At 36.8% G+C, this 25,997-nt stretch overlaps 2 protein-coding genes across 4 annotated transcripts in view; one reads left to right on the top strand and one right to left on the bottom strand.

The window, feature by feature from the left end:
• Positions 1-25,997, bottom strand: part of zer1 (zyg-11 related cell cycle regulator) — a 244,875-nt gene that overhangs the window by 26,810 nt on the left and 192,068 nt on the right. The gene's annotated exons all lie outside the window — the stretch shown is intronic.
• On the top strand, positions 485-25,320 carry tbc1d13 (TBC1 domain family member 13). Of its 2 annotated transcripts, XM_062959952.1 has the most exons (12): positions 498-656; positions 6,098-6,171; positions 7,627-7,667; positions 9,195-9,256; positions 10,824-10,923; positions 12,589-12,671; positions 12,762-12,921; positions 15,015-15,225; positions 16,750-16,913; positions 19,943-20,103; positions 21,518-21,575; positions 23,046-25,320. In XM_062959952.1, exons 1-12 carry the CDS (start codon positions 634-636, stop codon positions 23,109-23,111), a joined length of 1,203 nt encoding a protein of 400 aa, XP_062816022.1. In that variant the 5' UTR covers positions 498-633; the 3' UTR covers positions 23,112-25,320. The 2 variants fall into 2 exon arrangements, with proteins under 2 accessions (XP_062816024.1, XP_062816022.1); XM_062959954.1 differs by lacking the exons at positions 19,943-20,103; positions 21,518-21,575; positions 23,046-25,320 and adding an exon at positions 19,117-19,901 and having other exon boundaries at positions 485-656.

The raw sequence follows: 25,997 nt of genomic DNA, 5'->3' as shown, positions 1-25,997 counted from the left end.
ATAGATAAGTAAAGAGACCTCCAAAGACCATCTAGATGATATCGTAAGGACATCAGAAGACCATAGATAAGGAAAGGGACCCTCAAAGGCCATCTAGACGGACATACATACATACATACATACACACACACACACACTAGCTGTGCCCGGCCACGCGTTGCTGTGGCGAAGTCTGGTGGTCTGGGAAATAAAGTATTGAGGAATTGGTGGTAGTTAAGGTCAAGGGTAAACGTTTTCCCCTGACATTAAGTCCAGTCGTGTCTTACTCTGGGGGTTGGTGCTCATATATATATAGACACACACACACACACACACACACTGTGTACACACACAACCTATGGGCCTATTTTTTCCATAATTGCATGCACAATAAGTCTCTCCAGACTGAGCCTTGGAAAGATGGCACCACAAGGAAAGATGGGCCTATAGTAGGTTTTTGGGTCAAGAAAAAATATAAACCGAGGCTGTGTCTATCCCGCGTGTGTCCACTAGGGGCAGCGAGGAGCCTGGCGCGGGAAAGCGAGCGAGCGAGCGGGAGAGAGAGAGAGCGAGAGAGAGAGAGAGGCCTAGGCCGAGGACGACGCTGGGCTCCTCTCCTCCTTTTCTCCCCTTTCTCCTTCCCTTTTTCCCACCATGTCGAGCCTCCACAAGACCAGGTAGGAGGGGAGGGGCATGGGGATTATCCTTGTCATTTTGTTGTGTTGTTGTGTTGTCAATAACAACAACAATAACGTCGCTATGGCTTCTCCTTCCCTTCCCCTTCCCTCACTCTGAGGTAAATTTTCTCCATTATCTATCTATCTGTATCTCTCTCTCTCCCTGTATATATAACTATGTACATATATAATATCACTATATGTCTTCAATATATATGTTCTATATAGAGCTCTCTATAATGTAGCTCTTTATATATACCACTATCTATATAACTACAATATACAATATACAACTACAATATATCTTCAGTATATATATATATATAAGATATCTCTCTCTATATATCTACAGTATGTTTTATATATAGCTCTCTATAATGTATCTCTCTATATATACCACTATCTATATAACTACAATATACAATATACAACTACAATATATCTTCAGTATATATATATATATATATATATATATCTACAGTATATGTTTTATATATAGCTCTCTATAATGTATCTCTCTATATATACCACTATCTATATAACTACAATATACAACTACAATATATAACAATATACAACTACAATATATCTTCAGTATATATATATATATATATACAATATAACTACAATATACAATATATCTTCTATATATATATATATATGATATCTCTCTCTATATATCTACAGTATGTTTCATATATAGCTCTCTATAATGTATCTCTCTATATATACCACTATCTATATAACTATAATATACAATATACAACTACAATATATCTTCAGTATATATATATATATAAGATATCTCTCTATATATATCTACAGTATATGTTTTATATATAGCTCTCTATAATGTATCTCTCTATATATACCACTATCTATATAACTACAATATACAATATACAACTACAATATATCTTCAGTATATATATATATATATATAAGATATCTCTCTATATATATCTACAGTATATGTTTTATATATAGCTCTCTATAATGTATCTCTCTATATATACCACTATCTATATAACTACAATATACAACTACAATATATAACAATATACAACTACAATATATCTTCAGTATATATATATATATATATACAATATAACTACAATATACAATATATCTTCTATATATATATATATATGATATCTCTCTCTATATATCTACAGTATGTTTCATATATAGCTCTCTATAATGTATCTCTCTATATATACCACTATCTATATAACTATAATATACAATATACAACTACAATATATCTTCAGTATATATATATATATAAGATATCTCTCTATATATATCTACAGTATATGTTTTATATATAGCTCTCTATAATGTATCTCTCTATATATACCACTATCTATATAACTACAATATACAATATACAACTACAATATATCTTCAGTATATATATATATATATATAAGATATCTCTCTATATATATCTACAGTATATGTTTTATATATAGCTCTCTATAATGTATCTCTCTATATATACCACTATCTATATAACTACAATATACAACTACAATATATAACAATATACAACTACAATATATCTTCAGTATATATATATATATATATATATATATATATATATATACACAATATAACTACAATATACAACTACAATATATCTTCAGTATATATATATATATATATATATATATGATATCTCTCTATATATATCTACAGTATGTTTTATATATAGCTCTCTATAATGTATCTATATATACCACTATCTATTTAACTACAATATACAATATACAACTACAATATATCTTCAGTATATATATATATAAGATATCTCTCTATATATATCTACAGTATATGTTTTATATATAGCTCTCTATAATGTATCTCTCTATATATACCACTATCTATATAACTACAATATACAATATACAACTACAATATATCTTCAGTATATATATATATATCTCTATATATATATCTACAGTATATGTTTTATATATAGCTCTCTATAATGTATCTCTCTATATATACCACTATCTATATAACTACAATATACAATATACAACTACAATATATTTTCAGTATATATATATAAGATATCTCTCTATATATATCTACAGTATGTTTTATATATAGCTCTCTATAATGTATCTCTCTATATATACCACTATCTATATAACTACAATATACAATATACCACTACAATATATCTTCAGTATATATATATATAAGATATCTCTCTATATATATCTACAGTATATGTTTTATATATATTATTATTTCCCCCTTCTTTTAAAAATTGCTCCCTCCTTCCTGCCCTCTTCCTGTTTGTCACTCCTTTCTCTTTTAAAACGTTAGAATGACTCTGCTCTTTGGTTTCCAGTTCTCTGCTTAATAATGCATTTTGGGCCAACGGATAATGCTTGCTTATAGATCTGCAGTCTGCTTGGACTATATATATATATATATATATATATATATATATATATATATACACATACACATACATACATACATACATACACACACACACACACACACACAAATATACACACATACATACACACAGATCCATATTTTATTTATTTTTTCTCATACACATACACACACATATATATACACACATACATACATATACATAAATACCCATACACACATATGCATATTCTCTTTATTTTTCTTGTATATTTATATATATACAGATACACACGCAAATATATACACACACATCCATACATACATACACACATGCATATTTTATTTATTTTTGTCATATATATATATATATATATACACACACACATATATATACACACACACACATATATATATACACATACACACACACACATATGTACACATACATACATATACATACATACACACATATGCATATTCTCTCTATTTTTCTCGTAATGACGGCACTTTGGATATGCTTTTTAATATGACCCTGGAGTAGGCAAACCCAAAACATAATGTTATTATATTTATTTATTTATTTATTTACTCAGTACATTTATATCCCGCCCTTTTCACTGTGCACAGTTTCAAAATAACACCTACAGGTTGCCAGGATATAAAGAATATTCTCAAATTTTCTCATTGATAGTGAACTGTATTTAACTAAAATTCCAACTGAGAAATAAGAATTTTCACATCACGGGCCTGTGCAAAAATGGAAAAGAGCTTTTGCACAAAACTTAGGTGCTTTGAAGAAAAGCCACTATTTTTTATTTTACAAAACCTCATCATATTCAACACATATTCAACAATTTATTGGCTCAGCAACAGCTTTATGATCTCAGGTAAAGCCCTCATTTCAAGCCTGATAGGCTTACATAAATGTCAACTTTTGCGATAGCAGGAATGTGTCTCCAAAAATATATTAGACACTTGAAGCAAGTGTGAGTGTTGCCATTGGCCAGCTTGATTAGCATTGAATGGCCTTGCAGCTGCAAAGCCTGGCTGCTTCCTGCCTGGGGGAGTCCTATGTTGGGAGGTATTAGCTGGCCCTGATTGTTTCATGTCTCAAATTCCCGTGTTATTCTTTATTTACTGTCCTTAAGATTTTGTCACTGCCTGGAACTGTTTTGTTTGTTCTTGGGATTCTTTTGTGCGTCCTTTGCCTTTTGTACTTCTTTTTTAATCAGAGCTGCCTGTTTACAATGGGTTTGCTTAGGTTGGGCCTGCCCTTGGGAAGGAACGTTGCACACCATCAAAGGCTCAGCCTCCGTTGTGTTGCTCAGGCACGTCTGGCCTAAACCCACCGTGTGCTAGATACTCATAATCCATTTGTTGCCAGGTGAGAAGGCTGTTGGAGTCTTGGACCAAAATAGCCGAGGGCCAGTCTTCTCTATCAGCTTGGGTTGGAGCTCAAGGCATGGGTTTCTCTTGACCGAGATAACATTTCTCTAGGAGTTTCACAGCCTTCCATCAAAGCTGGAGCAGAGCTGGAGCACCTACAGCAGCATTTCTCAATCTGGGGGTTGGGACCACCTGGGAAAATCGCGAGGGGTCACCAAAGACCATCGGAAAACACCTATTTCTGATGGTCTTAGGAATCCAAATCCCTCCAGTATATAGATCAGGGGTCCCCAAACTAAGGCTCGTGGGCCGGATGCGGCTCTCCAAGGACATTGACCTGGCCCCTGTCCTAAACCTTAGACTTAGGGTTGACCTAAGTCTACCTGGTCTTTGGAGGTTTCTTTGCTTGCTTATGGCCTTATGAGTTCGTCTAGATGGTCTTTGAAGGTTTCTTTGCTTAGCTACGGCCTTATGAGACCATCTAGATGGCTTTTGGAGGTCACTTTCCTTACCTGTGGTCCTATGAGACTGTCTAGATGGCCTTTGAGGGTCCCTTTCCTTACCTATGGTTTTATGAGACCATCTAGATGGTCTTTGAGGGTCCCTTTCCTTATCTATGGTCTTCTGAGAGTTCCGTTCCTTACCTATGGTCTTATGAAACCATCTAGATGGTTTTTGAGGGTCCCTTTCCTTATCTATGGTCTTCTGAGAGTTCCTTTCCTTATCTATGGTCTTATGAAACCATTTAGATGGTCTTTGAGGGTCCCTTTCCTTATCTATGGTCTTCTGAGAGTTCCTTTTCTTACCTATGGCCTTATGAAACCATCTAGATGGTCTTTGAAGGTCTCTTTGCTTATCTAGGGTCTTCTGGTGATCTTATGATATCATCTAGATGGCCTTTGAGGGTCCCTTTCCTTACCAATGGTCTTATGAGACCATCTCGATGGTCTTTGGAGGTCTCTTTGCTTACCTATGGTCTTATGAGATCGTCTAGATCAGGGGTCCCCAAACTAAGGCCCTCCAAGGTCATTGACCTGGCTTCTGTCCTAAACTTTAGACTTAGGGTTGAAATGACTTGAAGGCACACAACAATAACAGTCCTAATTTTTTTACTATTTAATCATAGTCCGGCCCCCCAACAGTCTGAGGGACTGTGAATTGGCACTCCACTTAAAAAGTTTGAGGACCCCTGATATATATAATCCAAAATCTCATTCTGTGTAGGATGTGTGTGTATATACATCCAAATATTTATTGATATCTATCGATATCTCTCTACATCTATAAGCCTCTTTGGGTCCCTCTTGGGGTGATATAGAGCGGGATAGAAATATAATAAGTAAATAAATCTATATATATAAAAAATGTAATGTACATTTGTAGGACTGAGTAAACAACAAAACCACTGAACCCAATCACACCAAATTTGGCCACAAAAGACATAGTCATCCAATCTATGTCTTTCAAACAAAAAAACCTGCAAAAGAAAGTCCAAATTAGAGAACGAGGAAGAGCCGTTTTCAACCCTGGTTGCTGGTCAGAAGGGTATGCCCCGCCCCCTTTAGGCCCCGCCCACTTCATCTCCTATCAACCCCCTCGGTCACAATGGCACCGGGGCAGAGCCAGGGTTCAGGCTTTTGTTTGTCTTCTTCTAGAATTGCCGAATTTCAGGAAATCCTCAGCGAACCCAATATCATGCTGGAGAAGCTTCGCGAGCTCTGCTTTAGTGGTAAGCAAGCCGCTCTCTCTAACTCTTTATTATTCTACTTTTTCCTAAAAAGAGTACTTGTATTATTGATATTGTTATATTATTATTATTATTATTATTGTTATTATATTTTATTATTCTACTTTGTTCCAGAAAAGTACTTATATTATTGATATTGTTATTATAATATTATTATGCTATTTTGCCCCTGAAAGAGCGCTCATATTATTGATCATATGATATAATATATAATTTATTTATTATTTATTTATTTGCTACATTTATATGCCGCCCTTTTCACCCCGAAGGGGACTCAGAGCGGCTTACAAATTAAATTTACATACAATGTTATATTAGCATAGTACAATACTGGTAATAAATTACTATATTGTACTGTATCAATATATTGTAATATTATTAGTAATATTACATGTAAAATATAATCTATAATTAATGTTATTATATTGTATTATTAGTATCATATCGTATTACAATATAATATTATGAATATTATATGTACATACAATATATTATAATTATTATATATTATTGTTAAATTATATTTTGTGTGTGTGTATGTATATATATATATATATATATATATATATATATATATAATATTATATTGTATATTATTATTATTATTATTATTATTATGCTATTTTGCCCCTGAAAGAGCACTCGTGATCATTAATAATATAATATATTATAATATATAATATTATATTTTATGCAACTATTATTATGCTATTTTGCCCATGAAAGAGCACCTGTTTAATTGATAATCATATATTATAATATATGATATTATTATATTTTACATTATTATTATTATTATACTATTTTGCCCCTGAAAGAGCACTCATATTATTGATAATATCATATAATATATAATATTATTATATTTTATATTATTATTATTATTATTATTATTATTATTATTATTATGCTATTTTGCCCCTGAAAGACCACTTGTATTATTGATAATGTTCTCTATTATTATTATTATTATTATTATTATTATTATTATTTTATGCTATTTTGCCCATGAAAGACCACTTGCATTAGTGATAATATCATATAATAATATTATTGATTACAATATTTCCCTCGTGGATATCTACATTATGGGGCTCTCTTAATTCCCAATGAAACCATGTCTCTTTGAATAGAACAAAATAGGCTTCAGGTTTTCGAAATCAGTTTCAACCCCTACAGTTTATTATGCCTGATGCAGATTAATACCTTGAACACCAAACCAGCGGCCGAAAAAGTAACTTGAGGATAGAATGATTTACTAGCTGCTGTTGCAATCTTGGAAGTAATCTTGGTTCTAGGCTCAAGGTCCACTTACTATTTAACTGTCAAGTTTTCTTCAACAATGAACAACCTCCTTTCAAAAAGCTACTGAAAACCAATCTTGTTTAAAAGCTGTGATTAATCAGTTTTTTTTGTTCTGCTTCTCTTATTTCCCAGGAGTTCCTTTTGAAGGCGGTTTGCGTTGTCTCTGCTGGAAGGTGAGAGAAAAATAAATAAATACCGTATATACTCGAGTGTAAGCCGTCCCGAAGATAAGCCAAGGCACCTAATTTTACCCCCAAAAAACCTTGGAAAACGTATTGAGTATAAGCCGAGGGTGGGAAATGCAGCTGCGACTGGTCCATTTCAAAATAAAAATAGATACCAATAAAATGACATTAATTGAGGTATTTATTTATTTAAATTTATTTAAAACATTTTTATTCTGCCCCAAAGGGGACTCAGGGCGGAGCACAAAATATGTACGGCAAGCATTCCAAACAATTATAATAAATACTTATTATAATTATATATATATATATGTGTGTGTGTGTGTGTGTGTGTGTGTGTGTTTATATATAAATATACTAGCTGTGCCCAGCCACGCGTTGCTGTGGCAAAGTGGTGGTGGTATTGGTTAAAAATTGTTGTGTAATTTTTATTTGACTTTATTTGTATTTTTTTTAATTAATTTTATTGTGAGTTATCTTTTTGTTTATTATATTTTATGATTTTCTTGTACTATTTTTAGTTATTTTCTGTTATTATAGTATTTTATTGTATTAATTTTTAGTGTTTTTTATTATTTTTTATTGGGTTGCTAGGAGATCAAGTTGGAGGAGCTTAGCCTTCTAACTGGCAATTGGATAAAAGCAATTATTCCTCTCTCTGTAATTAGGACTTTGTTTTTCTTTTCTTGTTGTTGTATCAACCTAGAGGCATGGATGATGGGTTGTGTTGTCAAATTTCGAGGTTGGGGGGCCTGTCGTTTTGTTGTTTTGTGAGTCGCCGTGATGCCATCACTCTTTTATATATATAGATATATACAATATAATTTACAATAATATGTAATAATTATAACATATTGTATATACATATAATATTCATAATATTATAATGTAATACAATATGATACTAATAATACAATATAATAATATTAATTATATATTGTATTTTACATGTAATATTTCTAATAATATTACAATATGTTGATACAGTACAATATAGTAATTTGTTACCAGTATTGTACTATACTAATATAATATTGTATGTAAATTTAATTTGTAAGCCGTTCTGAGTCCCCTTCGGGGTGAGAAGGGCGGCATATAAATGTAGCAAATATATATATATATATATATATATATATATATATATATATATATATATATAAAATTTGTGTATTATAAATAAAAAACATTAAACATGAAAACATTAAACATTAAACGCAGTCATATTATTATTATATTTTATTTCTGTACCCCGCCTCCATCTCCCCGAAGGGACTCGGGGTGGCTAACATGGGGACGAGCCCAGGCAATTACAATAAAATAAAATAAATAAAATAAAATAAAATAAATAAAATACATACATGACTGATCGGGAGCTTTAGGTAAACACAGTCTGCCCCAAAATATATCCCTGCAGTTAAATTAGAATTTCCAAGCAGAAATCAATAATGTGCCGGTCTGAATGTTCCCAAATATTTTTCTTTTAGTAATATTTTAAAAATGATTTTCTCAATGCAGATCCTCTTGAACTACCTCCCAGTCGAGAGAACGTTATGGAGCTCTCTCTTGAAGAAGCAGAGGTATGTTTTGCTGGTACTTTTTCCTTTTCTATAGTTATTTATTTGTTTATTTATTTAGTAAATTTATATCCCGCCCTTCTCACCCCAAAGGGGACTCAGGGCGGCTTAAGAATTATATGTACATACAATATATTATATTATTAGCATAGAATAATATTAGCATTATATATTCCTATATTATACTATATCATTATACTGTGATAGTATTAGTAATATTACATGTAAAATATATTATATAATTAATGTTATTATATTGTTAGTAGTATTATATTGCATTACATTATATTATTATTATCAATATTATATGTATATACAATATATTATATTACTAGCTGTGCCCGGCCACGCGTTGCTGTGGCAAAGTGGTGGTGGTATTGGTTAAAAATTGTTGTGTAATTTTTATTTGACGTTATTTGCCTTTTTTTTATTAATTTTATTGTGTTATATTTTTATTTATTATATTTTATTACTTTCTTGTATTATTTTTAGTTATTTTCTGTTATTATAGTATTTTATTGTATTATTTTTTAGTGTTTTTTATTATTTTTTATTGGGTTGCTAGGAGACCAAGTTGGAGGAGCTTAGCCTTCTAACTGGCAGCAATTGGATAAAAGCAATTATTCTTCTCTCTCTCTAATTAGGACTTTATTTTTCTTTTCTTTTTGTTGTATCAACCTAGAGGCGTGGATGATGGGTTGTGTTGTCAAATTTCGAGGTTGGGGGGCCTGTAGTTTTGTTGTTTTGTGGGTCGCCGTGATGCCATCACTCTTTTATATATATAGATTAGCATAGCACAATATTAGCATTCTATATTACTGTAGTGAACTATACCACTACCCTGTCATATTATTAGTAATGTTACCTGTAATATATAATTAATATTATTATATTGTATTATTTGTAGTATTATATTGCATTACATTATAATATTATTACCAATATTATATGTGTATGCAATATATTATATTATTATATATTATTGTATATTATATTGGGCGGCTTAGAAATTATATGTACATACAATATATTATATTCTTAGCATAGCACAATATTAGCATTCAATATTACTATATTGAACTATACCATTACCCTGTCATATTATTAGTAATGTTACCTGTAATATATAATTAATATTATTATATTGTATTATTTGTAGTATTATATTGTGTTACATTATAATATTATTATCAATATTATATGTATATACAGTATATTATTATATATTATTGTATATTATATTGGGCAGCTTAGAAATTATATGTACACACAATGTATTATATTATTAGCATAGCACAATATTAGCATTATGTATTACTATATTGAACTATAACACTATATTGCAATATTATTAGTAATATTACATGTAATATAAATATGCAATTATGATAGTGTATTATTATTCTATTGTATTACATTATAATATTATTATCAATATTATATGTATATGCAATATATTATATTATATTATTAGCATTGTATACTACAACTCGCAACTCTGTTTCATGCATAATGGGAGCAAAACTGTTTTTCCTTAATTGTGGCGTTGTTCTTTTTCTCCCCAAAAAAGAGAATTGTATGCCCAGTTTTTGAAGGAAATGATTATCCAGCCTGGGATCGCCAAAGCCAACCTTGGCGTCTCCAGGGAAGACGTGACACTCGAGGACCACGTGAGTCCACCATAAGTCTTCTTCTTCTTCTTCTTCTTCTTATTATTATTATTATTACATGAGACCCTCTGGGGGAGAGGGCGGTCTAGAAATAAATTATTATTATTATTATTAGTTTTGATTTATTATCATTTTTATTATTATTATGCCTTGCCGCCCTATATGAGAGCCATGCGTGAGTTAGGGCCTTTTACCCTCGCACTCAAGACCTGGCTCTTTACTAGAGCTTTTAATCTATGTTAATTTTATTAATATTTTTATGTATGTATTTTTATCCTTTACAATTTTATCTTGTAAATCGCCTAGAGCATCGTGGATGGAGGGCGATTAATAAGTTATTAAATGATGATGATTATTATTATCATTATATGAGTCCCTCTGGGGAGAGAGGGCAGTCTAGAAATAAATTATTATTATTATTATTATTATTATATGAGTCCCTCTGGGGAGAGAGGGCGGTCGAGAAATAAATTATTATTATTTGTTTTGATTCATTATTATTATATGAGTCCCTCTGGGTAGAGAGGGCGGTCTAGAAATAAAGTCTTCTTCTTCTTCTTCTTCTTCTTATTATTATTATTTGTTTTGATTTATTATTATTATTATTATTATTATTATTATTATTATTATTATTATTATTACATGAGTCCCTCTGGGGAGAGAGGGCAGTCTAGAAATAAGGTATTATTATTATTACTTTTGATTTATTATTATTATTATTACATGAGTCCCTCTGGGGAGAGAAGGTGGTCTAGAAATAAAGTACAGTAGAGTCTCACTTATCCAACACTCGCTTATCCAACGTTCTGGATTATCCAACGCATTTTTGTAGTCAATGTTTTCAATATATCGTAATATTTTGGTGCTAAATTCATAAATACAGTAATTACTACATAGCATTACTGCATATTGAATTACTTTTTCTGCCAAATTTGTTGTCTAACATGATGTTTTGGTGCTTCATTTGTAAAATCATAATCTAATTTGATGTTTAATAGGCTTTTCCTTAATGCCTCCTTATTATCCAACATATTCGCTTATCCAACATTCTGCCGGCCCGTTTATGTTGGATAAGTGAGATTCTACTGTATTATTATTATTATTTGTTTTGATTTATTATTATTATTATTATACGAGTCCCTCTGGGGAGAGAGGGAGGTCTAGAAATAAATAATAATAATAATAATAATAATAATTATTATTATTATTATTATTATTATTATTATTATTATTATATGAGTCCCTCTGGGGAGAGAGGGTGGTCTAGAAATAAAGTATTATTATTATTATTATTATTCATTATTATTATTATTACATGTGTCCCTCTGGGGAGAGAGGGCGGTCTAGGAATAAATTATTATTATTATTATTATTATTATTATTATTATTATTATTATTATTATTATTAGATGAGTCCCTCTGGGGAGAGAGGGTGGTCTAGAAATAAAGTATTATTATTATTATTATTATTATTTTGATTCATTATTATTATTATTATTATTATTATATGAGTCCCTCTGGGGAGAGAGGGCGGTCCAGAAATAAAGTCTTACTATTATTATTATTATTAGTTTTGATTAATTTTTATTTCAGTCTTCCGGGACTCTTACAGTGGGTTTACTACCTTTGTTTCTTCCCTATCTTTTCTCGCATATTTCTACGAAGCCGCTGAATCCGAACCCTGACAGTCGGTGGAATACTTACTTCAAAGACAATGAAGTCCTGCTGCAGATAGACAAGGATGTCAGGTAGGCAAAGACAGGGAGGATAATATAAGAATACATTATATAATACTAATAGTATAATAGACTGGTAGTGTGATTCTGTGACCCTCGCAGGCGGCTCTATCCGGACATGGCCTTCTTCCAGCGGCCCACCGACTACCCCTGCCTCTTGATCCTCGACCCACAGAACGAGTTCGAGACCCTCCGCAAACGCGTGGAGCAGACCACCCTCAAGTCCCAGACCGTGGCCAGGAACAGGAGCGGCGTGACCAACGTGATTATTTTTGAATTAATTTTATTTAATGTCTTGACTCCTGTGATATATTCCTCCTCTAGCTCTATTACATGCTAGATATATATATATATATATATATATATATGTGTGTGTGTGTGTGTGTGTGTGTGTGTGTGTGTGTGTTATATATTAAATGTAATATTACTAATAATATTACAATATTTTTATGTAGTACAATATGGTAATTTATTGCCAGTATTGTGCTATGCTAATAATATAATGTATGTAAATTTAATTTATAAGCCGCACTGAGCCCCCTTTGGGGTGAGAAGGGCGGGATATAAATGTATTAAATAATAATGTCTTGCCTCCTGTGATATATTCCTCCTCTAGCTCTATTACATGCTAGTTATACATATATATATATATATATATATATATATATATATATATATATATAAATGTAATATTACTAATAATATTACAATATATTTATGTAGTACAATATGGTAATTTATTGCCAGTATTGTGCTATGCTAATAATATTATAGTGTATGTAAATTTAATTTGTAAGCTGCTCTGAGTCCCCTTCAGGGTGAGAAGGGCGGGATATAAATGTATTAAACAAATAAATAAATATACACACACACATGCATATATACATATATACAATATAATTTAAAATAATATATATTATAATATATTGTATATCCATATATTATTAATAATATTATTTTGTAATACAATATAATAATATATATTATATATTACATGTAATATTACTAATAATATTACAGTATATTTATGTAGAACAATATGGTAATTTATTGCCAGTATTGTGCTATGCTAATAATATAATGTATGTAAATTTAATTTGTAAGCTGCTCTGAGTCTCTTTCGGGGTGAGAAGGGCGGGATATAAATGTATTAAATAATAATGTCTTGACTCCTGTGATATATTCCTCCTCTAGCTCTATTACATGTTATATTTATTATCTATTATATTTACATGTATTATCTATTACATGTTATATTTATTATCTAGTTATATTTATATCTATCTATATATATAAAAGGGTAATGGAATCATGGCACTGGACAAAACAACTAAACTAAACGCCCCACAACCTTGAAAATTGACAACACAACCTCTCATCCACGCCTCTACGTTCATACAACAAAAAGAAAAGAAAAATAAAGTCCTAGCCACAGCAATGCGTGGCCGGGCACAGCTTTTATATATATATATATATATATATATGTGTGTGTGTGTGTGTGTGTGTGTGTGTGTGTGTGTGTGTGTGTAATATTACTAATAATATTACAATATATTTATGTAGTACAATATGGTAATTTATTGCCAGTATTGTGCTATGCTAATAATACAATATTGTATGTAAATTTAATTTGTAAGCTGCTCTGAGTCCCCTTCGGGGTGAGAAGGATGGGATATAAAAAATAATAATGTCTTGACTCCTGTGATATATTCCTCCTCTAGCTCTATTACATGCTAGTTGAGTGGGAGTGGGATAAAACGACAAAACAACAATAAAAACAAATTAAAAAAATATGACATGCTAGTTATATTTATATATATATGTTATATATTAAATGTAATATTACTAATAATATTACAATATATTTATGTAGTACCATATGGTAATTTATTGCCAGTATTGTGCTATGCTAATAATATAATAGTGTATGTAAATTTAATTTCTAAGTCGCTCTGAGTCCCCTTCGGGGTGAGAAGGGCGGGATATACATGTATTAAATAATAATATTAAATAATAATATTATTTAATTATTTAATAATAATATTTAATAATAATAATAATAATAAATATCTTGACTCCTGTGATATATTCCTCCTCTAGCTCTATTACATGCTAGTTATAATTACCTTTTATCTGCTTTCCCCTTGTTTACCCTTCACCTAGTGAAGCGCCCGGCATTAGCCCCAGCTCACAGTCCACCTAGCAAGTCGAAAGCAGAAATGCGGGTAGATAAATAGGTACTGCTTTTAGCAGGGAAGTAATAAAGGCGCCCTTAAGGACATCCATTGGGAGGAAGCTTCTGTGTATGGGTATAAATACTACTGTAAATGAATGCATAATCCTGTGCTCTCCCAGGTGAGTTCTCCGCACAAAACGCCGGCCCCGAATTCCTTGAGCGAATACGAAGTCCTGCCCAACGGCTGCGAAGCCCACTGGGAGGTGGTGGAGCGGATCCTCTTCATCTACGCCAAGCTGAACCCGGGCATCGCCTACGTCCAGGGCATGAACGAGATCGTGGGGCCGCTCTACTACACCTTCGCCACCGACCCCAACAGCGAGTGGAAAGGTAAGAGGGGCCGGGCGGGCCGAGCCCACTCCCGGACCTCCTCACCACGTCAACGGAGCAAATCGCGGCGTCCTCTTTGCGGGGATTTGTACAAAGGCACCACGAGATAATGAGTTGACTGGAAAGACATGTGTCCGGGGTCCCCAAACTAAGGCCCACCAAGGTCATTGACCTGGCCCCTGTCCTAAACTTTAGACTTAGGGTTGACCTACGTTTGCCTGCTCTTTGGAGGTCTCTTTGCTTACCTATGGTTTTATGAAATCGTCTAGATGGTCTTTGAAGGTCTCTTTGCTTACCTATGGTTTTATGAAATCGTCTAGATGGTCTTTGAAGGTCTCTTTGCTTAGCTATGGCCTTATGAGACCATCTAGATGGTCTTTGAAGGTCTCTTTGCTTACCTATGGTTTTATGAAATCGTCTAGATGGTCTTTGAAGGTCTCTTTGCTTAGCTACGGCCTTATGAAACCATCTAGATGGCTTTTGGAGGTCACTTTCCTTACCTATGGTCCTGTGAGACTGTCTAGATAGCCTTTGAGGGTCTCTTTGCTTACCTATGTTTTTATGAAATCGTCTAGATGGTCTTTGAAGGTCTCTTTGCTTAGCTACGGCCTTATGAGACCATCTAGATGGCTTTTGGAAGTCACTTTCTTTACCTATGGTCCTGTGAGACTGTCTAGATGGCCTTTGAGGGTCTCTTTGCTTACCTATGGTTTTATGAAATTGTCTAGATGGTCTTTGAAGGCCTCTTTGCTTAGCTATGGCCTTATGAGACCATCTAGATGGCTTTTGGACGTCACTTTCCTTACCTATGGTCCTATGAGACCGTCTAGAGGGCCTTTGAGGGTCCCTTTCCTTACCAATGGTCTTATGAGATCGTCTAGATCAGGGGTCTCCAAACTAAGGCCCTCCCAGGCCATTGACCTGGCCTCTGTCCTAAACTTTAGACTGAGGGTTGACCTAAGTCTGAAACGACTTGAAGGCACACAACAACCACCATCCTAATTTTGGACGATTTCATAGCCCGGCCCCCCAACCGTCTGAGGGACTGTGAACCGGCCCTCCACTTAAAAAGTTTGAGGACCCCTGGCATGTGTCGACAGCTGATTGGCTGAGCTAGTCAGGAGCCAGAATTCCGATTGGCTGTTGTCTCTAGCTTGCTGCTGAGACAAACGGTTTCAACTGCCACTTTCACCTCAGAGAGTGAAGGGAGTGCTGACTGGAAATGATCAGGAAATGGCTGCCATACTATCTGAAATCTGATTATTTATAAGGCAAATAAGACATATTTAAAGACCGTTTAAAGGGACTATTTATTTCCTCTGTTCTCTATGTGAATTCAGAGAGACTGCTGTATATATTGTTGCCCTGTTTGATCTTTTGAACTGAAATAAAGATACTGTTACTTGTTACACAAGCCTGAGTGACACTTTATTATACTGCAGGGTATATTTTGGTTCAGAAACTGGTAAAGCTTCTATTTATTTATATTTATATCTACAACCTCCAAAACTTTGCTTTGTGCAGAACACGCCGAGGCGGACACCTTCTTCTGCTTCACCAACCTCATGTCCGAGATCAGGGACAACTTCATCAAGTCTCTGGACGACTCCCAGTGCGGCATCACCTACAAGATGGAAAAGGTCTACTGCACCTTGAAAGAGAAGGACATGGAGCTGTACATGAAGCTGGTGAGGAAGGCTTGCGTCCGTATGTCAAATAAGAATAATAACAACAACTTTGTTTACGAGGGTTGAATGAAAAGTAATGCCTCCACCTTCGTTACTTGGGTTTGGATGGGAATATTTTAACAAATGAATCGCAGAAATAATCCTTAGAATGTACATGTTGCTTAAGTCGCATTGACTGACCATCTGCGCAGGGTTCCATACTTTGCACTTTAACAACACAACCGTCCAATGCTAAGGCTTCCCCGTCTGCGCAGGGTTCCATACTTCGCCCTTTAACAACACAACCATCCAATGCTAAGGCTTCCCCATCTGCGCAGGGTTCCATACTTCACACTTTAACAACACAACCGTTCAATGCTAAGGCTTCTCCGTCTGCGCAGGGTTCCATACTTCACGCTTCAACAACAAAACCATTCAATGCTAAGGCTTCTCCATCTGCACAGGGTTCCATACTTCACACTTTAACAACACAACCATTCAATGCTAAGGCTTCTCCGTCTGCGCAGGGTTCCATTCTTTGCACTTTAACAACACAACCGTTCAATGCTGAGACTTCTCCGTCTACGCAGGGTTCCATACTTCACACTTTAACAACACAACCATCCAGTGCTAAGGCTTCCCCGTCTGCACAGGGTTCCATACTTCACACTTTAACAACACAACCGTTCAATGCTAAGGCTTCTCCGTCTGCGCAGGGTTCCATACTTCACGCTTTAACAACAAAACCATTCAATGCTAAGGCTTCTCTGTCTGCACAGGGTTCCATACTTCACACTTTAACAACACAACCATCCAGTGCTAAGGCTTCCCCGTCTGCACTGTGTAATGTGTATTCATTCTTTTTTTAAGGCCTTTGTGGGAAGGAAGTGCTGCCTATTGAAACCCACAAGCTTCCCCTAGAGCAATAGAGCGGCCAAGTGAAACCCTCTCCAAATACCTAAAGAGTTTCGGGTGTAGAATGTCCTTTTTTTAGAAACGAAAAAGAGAAACAAGCGCTCTCTAACTAGGCGCTGACTCGAGGATTTCTGTATGCAAACTAGGCATTTCCCCGCTTCCTTTTCAGAGGCTACCCTTTGTTTTAAAAAGAGCTGAGCAATGCTAAACTATTTTGGTCTTTGTTAACGGGAATCCTAAGACTGTTCAATCTGTCTACGTAGACACCCCAACCACACGCATACATATTTTCTACGGAAATGTGATGTATATATTCAATGTCATCGTATCTATTTATTTTTATATTTTATTTATTTATAATTTTTCTATCATTTCTGTCCTGTCCTTCTCACCCGAGGGGACTCAGGGCGGCTTACAAAAATGGCAATTAATGCCAATATACCAATATACAATAAATAACATTAAAACAATCAAAACATTTAAATAACATAATCATAATATACAGTAAACAAAATGAAAAACAGTGCCAAATGCTTCTGCCATTCATCTGCAAGACCTTGTACAAAAACCTTAATCCAGACCACGTCGAAGCATATATATGTTTTTTATTTAACTGACTATATGGAGCGCATTCATGTTTCATCCAGCCTTTTTGTTTGTTTTCGTACTGTGATATGGCCTAAGTGCGAATCAATAAATTTATTACATTATTATTATTATTATTATTATTATTATTATTATTATTATTATTATTATTCTATCCTGTATTTTATCAGGTCCTTACTGTCTATGCACTTAATTTATCATTTTATTCTTGCATTGCTGCTCCAGCTTTTTTGTTTGGTTTGGTACTGTGACATGGCCTAAGGGCGAATCTATAAATTTATTACATTATTATTATTATTCTATCCTGTATTTTATCAGGTCCTTACTGTCTATGCACTTAATTTATCATTTTATTCTTGCATTGCTGCTCCAGCCTTTTTGTTTGGTTTGGTACTGTGATATGGCCTAAGGGCGAATCAATAAATTTATTACATTATTATTATTATTATTATTATTATTATTATTATTATTATTATTCTATCCTGTATTTTATTAGGTCCTTATTACTGTCTATGCACTTAATTTCTCATTTTATTCTTGCATTGCTGCTCCAGGTTTTTTGTTTGGTTTGGTACTGTGATATGGCCTAAGGGCGAATCTATAAATTTATTACATTATTATTATTATTATTATTATTATTATTATTATTATTATTATTATTATTATTATTATTCTATCCTGTATTTTTGTCGTGTCTTTGCAGCAAGAGCAGAGCATCAAGCCCCAGTTCTTTGCCTTCATGCTACTACTTATGTATTTATGTATTTATTTAATTTCTATACTGCTCTCCTCCCCCAGGGGGACTCAAAGCAGTCATGACCCCACCCACTGCCTCTCCCTTAACCCTTTCCTACCCTTTTGTCATGTCTTTGCAGCAAGAGCAGAGCATCAATCCCCAGTTCTTTGCCTTCACACTACTTATTTATCTATGTATTTATTTAATTTCTATATTGCTCTTCTCCCTCAGGGGGACTCAAAGCGGTCATGACCCCACCCACTGCCTCTCCCTTAACCCTTTCCCACCCTTTTGTCATGTCTTTGCAGCAAGAGCAGAGCATCAAGCCCCAGTTCTTTGCCTTCACACTACTTATTTATCTATGTATTTATTTAATTTCTATATTGCTCTTCTCCCTCAGGGGGACTCAAAGCGGTCATGACCCCGTCCACTGCCTCTCCCTTAACCCTTTCCCACCCTTTTGTCATGACTTTGCAGCAAGAGCAGAACATCAAGCCCCAGTTCTTTGCCTTTATGCTACGTATTTATTTAATTTCTATACCGCTCTTCTCCCCTAGGGGGACTCAAGAGTGGTCATGACCCCGTCCACTGCCTCTCCCTTAACCCTTTCCTACCCTTTTGTCATGACTTTGCAGCAAGAGCAGAACATCAAGCCCCAGTTCTTTGCCTTTATGCTACGTATTTATTTAATTTCTATACCGCTCTTCTCCCCTAGGGGGACTCAAGGGTTGTCATGACCCTGCCCACTGCCTCTCCCTTAACCCTTTCCTACCCTTTTGTCATGTCTTTGCAGCAAGAGCAGAGTATCAAGCCCCAGTTCTTTGCCTTCCGTTGGCTGACGCTGCTGCTGTCCCAGGAGTTCCTCTTGCCAGACGTCATCCGCATCTGGGACTCGCTCTTCGCCGACGACAACCGCTTTGACTTCCTGCTGCTGGTCTGCTGCGCCATGTTGATGTATGGGACACCCCCCCTCCCACTCGTTCCTCTGTGTCTTTTCTCTGAATAGTGTTTCATCTCTTTGTTTCCACCCTGTTGTACCCAACCTTGAGTCACAAGGAGAGATGGGTAAAAGTTTCTCAACCTGGAGGTTGGGACCCCTGGGGGGGGGTCGCAAGGGGGGTTTGAGAGGGGTCGCCAAAGCCCATCAGAAAATACATATTTCTGATGGTCTTAGGAATCCAAATCCCTCCAGTATTTTTTGTTGGTCGTGGGGGTTCTGTGTAGGAAGTTTGGTTTGATTCCATCGTTGGTGGAATTGAGCGTAGGTGGTGATCGGCACATTGGGTGCCGTGCCAAAAGATCTCAGACGGCATTTGGAAACAATAGACATTGACAAAATTACCATCTGCCAACTGCAAAAGGCCACCCTGCTGGGATCTGCATGCGTCATCCAAAAATACATCACACAGTCCTAGACACTTGGGAAGTGTTCGACTTGTGATTTTGTGATACGAAATCCAGCATGTCTATCTTGTTTGCTGTGACATAATAAAATTATTATTATTATTATCGTTATTATTATTACACTATGCAACATGATGATGATGATAATAATAACGATAATAATAATAATAATAAATCACACAGTCCTAGACACTTGGGAAGTGTTCGACTTGTGATTTTGTGATACAAAATGCAGCATATCTATCTTGTTTGCTGTGACATAATAAAATTATTATTATTGTTATTATTATTACACTATGCAACATGATGATGATGATAATAATAATAATAGTACATCACACAGTCCTAGACACTTGGGAAGTGTTCGACTTGTGATTTTGTGATACAAAATCCAGCATATCTATCTTGTTTGCTGTGACATAATAAAATTATTATTATTATTGTTATTATTATTACACTATGCAACATGATGATGATGATGATAATAATAATAATAATAATAATACATCACACAGTCCTAGACACTTGGGTTTAGTATTCGACTTGTGATTTTGTGATACGAAATCCAGCATATAGATCTCCTTTGCTGTGTCATACTCTGTCTTTGTGTTAATAATAATAATAATAATAAGCACCAAAACATCATGTTATACAATAAATTTTACAGAAAAAGTAGTTCAATACGCAGTAATGCTATGTAGTAATTACTGTATTTATGAATTTAGCACCAAAATATAAAAATGTATTGAAAACATTAACTACAAAAATGCATTGGATAATCCAGAACGTTGGATAAGTGAGACTCTACTGTATAAGAAATAAATATAAGAATTATAAGAATAAATATAAGAATTATCGACATCATCATCAGTCATTCCAATTGTTGACAAACAAGAATATTTAACACATTTCCTTTCTCTCCTGTCTGATTTTTTAATGCATTCTCTTCCTTCTGTCTTCGTAGACTCATTCGGGACCAATTGCTAGAAGGCGATTTTACTCTCAACATGCGACTTCTGCAGGTAAAACCCTTCTTAAGTGTGAACAGTCATTGCAAGGTCGCTGTGAGTTTTCTGGGTTGTCTGGCCATGTTCCAGAAGCATTCTCTCCTGACATTTCACCCACATCTCTGGCAGGCATCCTCAGAGGTTGTGAGGTCTGTTGAAAACTAGGCAAGGGAGGTTTATATATATGTGGAATATTGTCCAGGGTGGGAGAAAGAACTCTTGTCTGCTTGAGGCAAATGTGAATGTTGCAATTGGCCACCTTGGTTAGCATTGAATGGCCTTGCAGCTTCAAAACCCGGCTGATTCCTGTTGTGGGAATCCTTTGTTGGAAGGTGTTAGCTGGCCCTGATTGTTTCCTGTCTGGAATTTCTCTGTTTTCAGAATGTTCTTTATTTACTGTCCCTTTAGTCCTTTGCTGAACTGAGCATTTGTTGGATTTTCTTGGTGGGTCTGTAGATAGTTTGCACGCCGTGTTTCTTCATCACTAGGAAATAATAATATAGTAATATAAAAACTTTATTTTTGTATCCCGTCCCATCTCCCCAAGGGGACTCAGGGCGGCTTACATGGGGACCAAGCCCTGCAATCTATATATATAATAAAAGTGAAATCGGAGTATGTATCAGCGTTTTGATTGGCCTGGCGGAATATGTGCTCGCGTTTTGATTGGCCGCCACTATCCCAGGCCACTGAGACCAACAGGAATAACGAATCTGCACCAAACTTGGCCCACTTCATCCCCACGATGCACTTTATGACCTGCTGCCATTTGGGGGAGGATGGACCACAGATGATGGGATTTGCAGTACTTTCAAACACTTTAACTCCCACAGACTACTGCAATGCCCACCAATGATAGAAATGGACCAAACTTGGCACACAGAACTCCTGGCGACCCCTTTACATCCTGATGTATATTGGGGCAGGATGGACCAAGGATGATGGAATTTGCAGTACCTTCCCTCACTTCTTGAGACCACAGCAACTGCCACAAATCACACAACTGAACCAAACCAGGCACACAGATCCCAAATGACACACTTCACATGCTGCAGCAGTTTGACGGAGGGTGGACCAAGGATTATAGGATTTGCAGTACCTTCATCCAATTCACCTCCCACAAACCACTGTGATGCCCATGAATACTGTTATTATAGTATTTTATTGTATTAATTTTTTAGTGTTTTTTATTTTTTTTATTGGGTTGCTAGGAGACCAAGTTGGAGGAGCTTAGCCTTCTAACTGGCAGCAATTGGATAAAAGCAATTATTCTTCTCTCTCTAATTAGGACTTTGTTTTTCTTTTCTTGTTGTTGTATCAACCTAGAGGCGTGGATGATGGGTTGTGTTGTCAAATTTCGAGGTTGGGGGGCCTGTAGTTTTGTTGTTTTGTGGGTCGCCGTGATGCCATCACTCTTTTATATATATATAGATACACACACACACACACATTTACATATTTACGTATTTATATTTGCCATTGCAGGATTACCCCATTTCAGACGTCCATCTCATTTTGAAGAAGGCGAAAGACCTCCAAGACGCCAAATAGCCCCTCCGTGGTTCGAGAAAAGACTCCTTCTTTCCTGTAATTTTTTTTTTAAATGACTCTATAGTTGGGGAAATGAAACACAGAGCTCTCGATGTGTTTCATCCTCTGCGGAACAAAACAACGGCATTAACGGAAGGACGCAAAAAAAAAAAAAACCAAACCAACCCAATCTGGAATTGCAAGATGGGTTGGGATTGAACCCAACGAGGAGTTGGGAGTTTTTGCTTACGTTTCCACTTTACCTGACTTTGGGGGAGGACGATGCTGGGAAACGGCCTTATCACCCCGCTGCCTTCGACATTTACGGGCCCAAAGGATGACATTACAGCTCGTCCACTGCCTTTCCAAGGGATCGGAATCCACAAAAGAGGCTTCTCCGTTTCATTCCACGCGGATACGGGATGTTTATTTTCCTTCGGTATCCGCGGTTGGCGGTAAGATAGAGCAGGCATCGGCAGACGTTGACTCTCACTCTCTCTGGGTGTTTTGGACTTCAACTCCCACCATTCCTGGCCTCAGCTTAAGCAGCTGAGGGGAAAGAGGAAAGGGCCCGAGGCCAGGAATGGTAGGAGTCCAAAACTACCGGAGAGAGAGGGCCAAAGTCTGCCCATGCCCGAGATAGGAGGGTAGCATATGAATCCATTCTGTCCACACTTGAGAGCTTTGTTCTCTAGGTTTGTATGGGATCAGGCTTGCTGTCCTTGTTTTGTCACTGGATTTCGATTGGACTTTAGCATCGTAGAAGTGGTCCTTTTTGGCACATTTCATGGGAGCTAGTGTTGCGTCCTCTGTTTACAAATGGAATGGGAGTCGTGTCACAGGAGTTTGACCCGAAGCTGCATCACCATCTGCACAACCACGGGAGTTGGACCTGAAGCCGCATCACGGGAGTGTTGCCCGAAGCCGTGTCACCGTCTGCGCGACCGCGGGAGTCAGACACGGAGCCGTGTCACCATCTGCGCAACCACGGGAGTTGGACCCGAAGCCACATCACTGTCTGAGCAACCGCAGGAGTCGGACCTGAAGTCGCGTCATGGGAGTCTGACGTGAAGCCGCATCACCATCTGTGCGACCACAGGAGTCGGACCCGAAGCCGTGTCACTGTCTGAGCAAGCATGGGAGTTGGACCCGAAGCCACATCACCATCTGCGCAACCGCGGGAGTCGGACCTGAAGTCGCATCACGGGAGTCTGACCCGAAGCCGCATGACCGTCTGCGCAACCATGGGAGTCGGATCCGAAGCTGCGTCACCGTCTGCGCAACCACGGGAGTTGGACCCGAAGCCACATCACCATCTGCGCAACCGCGGGAGTCTGACCCGAAGCCACATCACCGTCTGAGCAACCGCGGGAGTCGAACCTGAAGTCGCATCACGGGAGTCTGACCCGAAGCCGCATCACCGTCTGCGCAACCACGGGAGTCGGACCCGAAGCCGCGTCACCGTCTGCGCAACCACGGGAGTCGGACCCGAAGCCGCGTCACCATCTGCGCAACCACGGGAGTCGGACCCGAAGCCGCGTCACCGTCTGCGCAACCACGGGAGTCGGACCCGAAGCCGCGTCACCATCTGCGCAACCGCGGGAGTGGGAACCGAAGCCGTATCACTGTCTGCGCGACCACGGGAGTTGGACCGGAAGACGCATCACCATCTGCACGACCGCAGGAGTTGGACCCGAAGTCGTGTCACCGTCTGTGAGACCGGGAGTTGGACCTGAAGCCACATCACCGTCTGCGCGACCACGAGAGTCAGACTCGAAGCCGTGTCACCCTCTGCGCAACCGCTGGAGTCAGATCTGAAGCCGCCTCACCGTCTGTGCAACCACGGGAGTCAAACCCGGAGCCGCATCACTGTCTGTGCAACCGCGGGAGTCGGACCCGGAGTCACATCACCGTCTGCACAACCGCGGGAGTCGGACTCGGAGCTGCGTCCCCGTCTGCGCAACCACGAAGGCCTCTTTCCCATCCATCGATTCACTTTTGGGTTTTGAAAAAAGAAAGAGGCCAATCTATCCCCGCTTGAGCCTCCGGTATTTCTTTTGTTCTCTTCCTAAAAGTATTTCCAGTCGTGTTGTGGACATAAAACACCTCTCTTTTTTTGGTGTTCTCGTGTCTGTTTAGAGGGCTACGTTTCCTTGGAGCAAGGAGCATACAATCTTGTCTTCTTTTCAGTGTGTGATGATGCAGATTGGAGTAAATTTCTTTGGCAGAACATTTGTGGCATGTCTTTTTCAGCCCAAAAGTTTCTCGATTGTGTGTGCATATGTCAGAGTGAGATATTTGAAAGTGTGTTTTTGTGTGCTACCACTTCGTCACATTGATTAAATTCCACCAGAGCCACGGTAGCGCAATGGGTTAAACCCTTTGTGCCAGCTGGACTGCTGGCCTGAAGGTTGGGTTGCTGACTGGTTCAAATCTGCAAGATGGGGTGAGCTCCCAGCTGTTAGCTCTAGCTTGCGGGGACATGACAGAAGCCTCCCGGCTAACACATCCGGGCGTCAAAGAGACCTCCAAAGACCATCTAGATGATCTCATAAGACCATAGGTAAGCAAGGAGACCTCCAAAGGCCATCTAGACGGTCTCATAAGACCATAGCTAAGCAAAGAGACCTCCAAAGATAATCTAGATGGTCTCATAGGACCATAGGTGAGGAAAGTGACCTCCAAAAGCCATCTAGATGGACCCATAAGGCCGTAGTTAAGCAAAGAGACCTCCAAAGGTCATCTAGACGGTCTCATAAGACCATAGGTAAGGAAAGAGACCATCTAGATGATCTCATAAGGACATCAGAATACCATAGATAAGGAGAGGGACCCTCAAAGGCCATCAAGACAATCTCATAAAAACACAGGTAAGGAAAGGGACCCTCAAAGGCCCTCTAGACGGTC

The sequence above is a fragment of the Anolis carolinensis genome, unplaced genomic scaffold (genome assembly GCF_035594765.1).
Source record: "Anolis carolinensis isolate JA03-04 unplaced genomic scaffold, rAnoCar3.1.pri scaffold_7, whole genome shotgun sequence".
Lineage (NCBI taxonomy): Eukaryota > Metazoa > Chordata > Lepidosauria > Squamata > Dactyloidae > Anolis > Anolis carolinensis.
Note: the sequence above shows the minus strand (reverse complement) of the source record. Positions and strands in the feature narration are given on the sequence as shown.